General features: G+C 39.3%; 1 protein-coding gene across 1 annotated transcript; it reads left to right on the forward strand.

Moving 5' to 3' along the window:
- The first annotated feature begins 789 nt into the window (after positions 1-789).
- Positions 790-2,413, forward strand: LOC124013005 (thioredoxin-like protein 4A). Its single transcript, XM_046327109.1, has 4 exons — positions 790-1,073; positions 1,376-1,557; positions 1,669-1,772; positions 2,009-2,413. The coding sequence occupies exons 2-4, from the start codon at positions 1,405-1,407 to the stop codon at positions 2,178-2,180; spliced, it is 429 nt and encodes a 142-aa protein (XP_046183065.1). The 5' UTR covers positions 790-1,073; positions 1,376-1,404; the 3' UTR covers positions 2,181-2,413.
- Positions 2,414-6,160: the final 3,747 nt, after the last annotated feature.

Consider the following 6,160-nt stretch of genomic DNA (forward strand, 5'->3'; position numbering starts at 1 on the left):
TTTAAAGAGCTCCCAGTTCTTGCAATAAGATTTTTCTTCACAAGCCCTTTCCCAAAAGTGTGAGAGCAGATCTTTAACCTCAAATGTAACTATATCATTATTTAATAATGAGCTATTTAGCTTCCAGTAGGATGCTCTACCAAGGTTCGTATCAGGGGTAAATATTTTGATATCAATGTAAATAGCCTTATGGTCTGTGAGGGGAGTAGTACAAATATTTGTAGTAACACACTCACTATCAATACATTTGGATATAAGCCAAAAATCTATTCTGGATTGTCTGGAGCCTGTTTTGTTACTCCAAGTGAATTATCTTTCGGCCGGAAACCTCTCTCTCCATATATCAGTAAGATCAAACTTTTCCATAAAAAGTATTAAACCCAAATTCTGATTGGTTGGCCTACCTGGGGGCCATCTATCAGTTGAATTATCTATTGTAATGTTAAAGTCCCCTCCTATCAATAATAACGAATTGGGAAATTTAGATAACCAATGAAGTATATGTTTCTCTATAGATTCAAGCAACTCATCATTCTCATGTTTGGTGTTGTACCCATAGAAGTTTACAGTAATGAGTGTAATGTTATTGTAACTGATCACAAGACAAATAAAGTGACCAAAAGGGTCACATTCCGAGTGTAGAATATTACCACTAAAGGTATTTTTCATTGCAGTGACACCAGCAGATCCGGTGAAATATATGTCTCATTGTTTTATGCATGTACTGACTCGTCTGGTATGCGCCGTCCATTCATATTGTCGTGTATTAGTGACGTGACCAACAGGATTTCCACTAGTTACAAAGTCAAAATTTTCTATATCGTAAAAAATTCATGAAAAAAATAATGTCGCTTTTGGTTTTAATTTAAGGTTGGGCTTAGCAGTGTGGTTAAGGTGAGGGTTAAAATCAAACGTTAAAAAGATAAATAGTAGAAATAGGCGGGGTTTATGACTGTGGCTGTTATAACTATACGACCAAAATAGAAGCCACTTTCTTGTTTGTCTTTTCACTGACAGACCGAGGCTACCGATTTGTTTCAATTCACGCTTTGGGGCTTGAATAATTTCATACGGTAAGCGTGTTTTTGAAACCTTAGCTACTTCTATATTTTCAATGCTGTAATTATACTTCAGTTCTTTCAACTTTGACTTTCTGGGAATTTCCAAGCCAGTGCTATGCTATCTAGCTAGTCTTCCAACAGTGGCAATAGTGCTTTCTCGCGTTTAGCCTCAGTTAGCTCATTTATATCTAAATAAACGGGTGTTCCGCTGTGAAATATCGTTAATAACAACATTTTGATATTTCTCCGCAAAACTAAGGTGTACCAGGTCGTTTTAACGTTAAACGTGTTACTTTCCAACATGTCTCTCCCAGGAGATACGCGCTAACACTGCAGCATCAAGATGTCGTACATGCTACCTCATCTCCACAACGGCTGGCAGGTCGACCAAGCCATTCTATCCGAGGAGGACAGAGCCCTGGTTATTAGGTTTGGACACGATTGGGACCCAACATGTATGAAAATGGACGAGGTGTTGTACAGCATAGCTGAAAAGGTAAGATATATGTTATTGTACCAATGTTGATGTTTGTATTTCACATCTGTGACTACGTTTCATTGAACGTTGCTATTTTTACAGTACCAACATCACTATTCCTCACTATAGGTGAAAAATTTTGCAGTCATCTATTTGGTGGACATCACAGAGGTGCCGGACTTCAACAAGATGTACGAGCTGTATGACCCTTGCACTGTCATGTTCTTCTTCAGGTGAGTTTCAAGTTATCATGTCCGCCTTCACTTCAGAGCCCTGCAAAGTAATCTCTAGTTTTGACTTGCTAAATTAATGCAAATGTTCAACAAAAATGGGTATTGTGAACACAGGCCATATAGGCAAGTTGTGAAAAGCAAAGGGATGCTCAGCTTTAAACAGCCCCACGCTGCTGTTTTAGTCCTGCATGACTGAAACTAAAATATTCCTTCTCTTGACCTCTGCACTGTTCCAGGAACAAGCACATCATGATAGATCTGGGGACCGGTAACAACAACAAGATCAACTGGACCATGGAGGACAAGCAGGAGATGATTGACATTGTTGAGACCGTTTACCGAGGAGCGAGAAAGGGACGAGGTCTGGTCGTATCTCCGAAGGACTACTCAACAAAATACAGATACTGATTGGTTCTTCCCATTGCTTTGTGTGATGCCCAATGGGAGCGAATCTGTCTTTTCAATATTAGACTTTATGAACAGCTGGACTACAGACAGGCTCTCTTTTTATGTTACTGACAAGTCACCTTTTTTCCATCGCAGTTATTAAAACCAGTTAACCAGTTATCACAGCCTGTATTCTCAGACCCAGAATAAGGCTAGTCCTTGATTTTAAAAATGAATAAATCATTCACAATTAATCTCAATTGAAAGTGTTTCAGTTCAGGGTGGCTTAATCTGGAAAATTGGCGCATATGTTTAATATGTGGTGTATATGTGATGTGCCTGGCTGCCTCGCGCTCCCTTCCTCAGGAAGATGACTGACAAGCCTATCATGTGTTGTGAGATCCTCCTGTCTGAGAAGGGCCTATCCGAAAACCTGCTGCACGGGCTCAACTGTCTCTACTGTCCTGGGATGTTCTACTCCACCCAACAACTGGTTGAACACACACAGAAGGCCAACTGTGACTTCATGAGGCGGGAGTATAGACTACACAAATGACAGCAGTGACCTTCGGTTCCCAAACTTTGACATTAACACCACGGCCCCCAAAGAGATCCTAGGAGACGCAGAGCTGAAACTGGCTGTGGTTACCAACTCTCTGGACCTGATCTTCCTTAAGATGCAGCCTGGTTGTAAACAGGAAGTGTGTTAGAACCCCAGTAAAACGACGCGGACCGACTGCCCCTTAAGTGAGAAGTGTGTCATGGTGGAGAGCTACCAGGCCCATCTGAGTAGGAAGCACTGCATTTAAAGCACTGCGCTTTAAATACATCATTCATTGCTTGAAGCCATACCAAGACACACTTAACGGAGCAAACTTCTCTCAAAGTCTGTACAATAACATTTTGGGAAAATGTGTTGGTCAGTACAAACCATTCCGAAATGTAGGATGTGTTCAAGTGAACTGAACACACCCCTGGCACCCCTGACTTTTTTTCACCGCCTCCACAGCAGCCCCGTTGATGAGGATGGGCCTGTGAGATCGAAACGTCTATTTGACAGGTCATCCAACTCGGAATTCCAATTTGAGAACTCTTTCTTGAGCTCTGACTTTCGACCTGAAGACCACTGACGTCATGATTTGATCTCATCTTTTTCCGAGTCCCAGTTGTCTTGAGCCTCATTCCCTTGCTAGTAGGAACTACGAAATTCTGATATTTTCGACTTGCTAACTGGTTGTAGTCATACATACACGTGCCACGTTCAAAGAATCAGCAAGTCGGAAACTTCCAAGTTCCGATTCATATGTAAATGCGGCATTGAAAGCGCCATATAGTTTGCCAGTTTGTATTCCTAAAATCCGGATATGAGTTACCTCTGGTGTGTTAAGTCATTTTTTTTATTTAACAAGGCCATTGGAAAAATGGAACAAACTCAGAAAATAAGGTCTGAGGTTAACACAGGCTTACGAGATCTTATACGTTTTGTTCTATAAGATCATAACTGTCAGTTAACCTGACTTTTATGAATTATGAAGCCTTTATGTGCTTACATAAATTCACAAACAGTGACCTTGGTTGATGAAGATTATCTCATAGAACAAAAGGTATAATATCTCCTAAGCCTGGATTTACCAAATACCCTTTTCGGGGTTTATCCAAAAACACTATTTTCTCCATAGGCTTTGTCCAATGAACCACGGCGGAGTTAGTGCCTACACAAATACGCCATATAATGAAACAAATTGTATGGCTTTTATATGCCGTTGTTACTTTTTAGTGACGTAATGCGCAAGCGTAAATAACAGAATTCGTGTTTTCACCAATAGACCCAGGCAACCAGTTTGGTTCAGGGCTTGTGATCATTTTATAAAGGTAAGCGTTTTTGAAACCTTACTTTTAAATTTTCAATGTTTAAATATTATTTGAGACCTTTCAACTCCGACTTTCTGGTGATTTCCAAGCCAGCCAGGCTAGCTACTATAACGTAGCTACCGTTAGACACGGTGTTATCTAGTTAGGCTTCGAATATTTTTTTGTTTTTCATTATCGACAATATCTTAGTTTATTAAATCAAATGTTATGGGTTGCATTCGCATACACATATTTGGCTGTTATTGCGGGTGTAGCGAAATGCTTGTGTTCCTAGCTCCAACAGTGTAGTAATAATATCTAGCAATACACACGAATCTAAAAAGTCAAGGAATGGAATTAAGAAATATAAGAACGGCAATCTACACACAATACCCGATAATGACAAAGCAAAAACAGTTTTTTAGAAATGTTTAATAATTTATCAAAAATATAAAACTGAAATATCATTTACAGAAATATTCAGACCTATTACTCAGTATAGTACTTTGTTGAAGCACAATTGGCCGCGATTACAGCCTTGAGTCAGCCAGTCTTCTTGGGTATGATGCTATAAACTTGTCACCTTGTATTTGGGCTATTTCGCCCATTCTTCTCTGCAGAGTCACTTTAACTCTACCGACATGTACGAATTACCTCGACTATCCTCGCTACTGTTATTTTACTTTAATTATGTTATCTATATCTTTTACTTATCTATTTTTTATACTTAACCAACAATGCATTTAAGAAAAATACGTGTTAAGGGCTTGTAAGTAAGCATTTCACTATAAGGTCTACCTGTTGTATTTAGCGCATGGGACAAATACAATTTGATTTGAGATCCTCTCAAGTTCTGTCAGGTTGGATGGGTATCGTTGCTGCACAGCTGTTTTCAGGTCTCTCCAGAGATGTTCAATCGGGTTCAAGCCTGGGCTCTGACTGGGCCACTCAAGGACATTCAGACACTTGGCAAATCAAATCAAGTTTTGTTTGTCACATGCGCTTAGGTTAATACAACAGGTATAGGTAGACCTTACAGTGAAATGCTGACTTACAAGCCCTTAACCAACAATGCTTTAAAAAGTTAAGAAAAATACATTTAAAAAGTGTTAAGTAAAAAATAGAAAATAAAAGTGACAAATAATTTAACAGCAGCAGTTCAATAACAAGCATGGCTACATACAGCGAGTATCGATACAGAGTCAATGTGTGGGGGCACCGGTTAGTTGAAGTAATTTAGGTAATATGTACAGTTGAAGTCAGAAATGTACATCTTGGCCAAATACATTTAAACTCAGTTTGTCACAAATCCTGACATTTAATCCTTGTAAAAAATTCTCTCTTAGGTCAGTTAGGATCACCACTTTATTTTAAGAATGTGAAATGTCAGAATAATAGCAGAAAGAATGATTTATTTCAGCTCTTATTGCTTTCATCACATTCCCAGTGAGTCAGAAGTTGACATACACTCAATTAGTATTTGGTAGCATTGCCTTTAAATTGTTTAACTTGGGTCAAACGTTTCAGCTTCCCAAAATAAGTTGGATGAATTTTGGCCCATTCCTCCTGACAGAGCTGGTGTAACCGAGTCAGGTTTGTAGGCCTCCTTGCTCGCACACGCCTTTTCAGTTCTGCCCACAAATGTTCTATAGGATGAGATCAGGGCTTTGTGATGGTCACTCCAATACCTAGACTTTGTTGTCCTTAAAGCCATTTTGCTACAACTTTGGAAGTATGCTTGGGGTCATTGTCCTTTTGGAAGACCCATTTGCGACCAAGCTTTAACTTCCCGACTGATGTCTTCATATGTTGCTTCAATGTATCCACATAATTTCCCCTCCTTGTGATGCCATCTATTTTGTGAAGTGCACTAGTCCCTCAAATCAAATCAAAGTTTATTTGTCACGTGCGCTGAATACAACAGGTGTAGATTTTACAGTGAAATGCTTACTTATAGTGCACAAAGGGTGTTAGGTGAACAATAGGTAAGTAAAGAAATAAAACAACAGTAAAAAGACAGGCTAAACTGTGAGGCTATAAAAGTAGCGGGCTACATACAGACACCGGTTTCGTCAGGCTGATTGAGGTAGTATGTACATGTAGAAATGGTTAAAGTGACTATGCATATATGATGAACAAAGACTAGCAGT

This window comes from Oncorhynchus gorbuscha, linkage group LG24 (genome assembly GCF_021184085.1).
Source record: "Oncorhynchus gorbuscha isolate QuinsamMale2020 ecotype Even-year linkage group LG24, OgorEven_v1.0, whole genome shotgun sequence".
NCBI lineage: Eukaryota > Metazoa > Chordata > Actinopteri > Salmoniformes > Salmonidae > Oncorhynchus > Oncorhynchus gorbuscha.

Bases quoted from the DNA above. Each gene is read 5' to 3' on its own strand.
- LOC124013005 (XM_046327109.1), top strand. From the start codon at position 1,405: ATGTCGTACATGCTACCTCATCTCCACAACGGCTGGCAGGTCGACCAA. The intron at 1,558-1,668 runs GTAAGATATATG...TCCTCACTATAG, and splicing joins TGTACAGCATAGCTGAAAAG to GTGAAAAATTTTGCAGTCAT. The intron at 1,773-2,008 runs GTGAGTTTCAAG...GCACTGTTCCAG, and splicing joins ACTGTCATGTTCTTCTTCAG to GAACAAGCACATCATGATAG.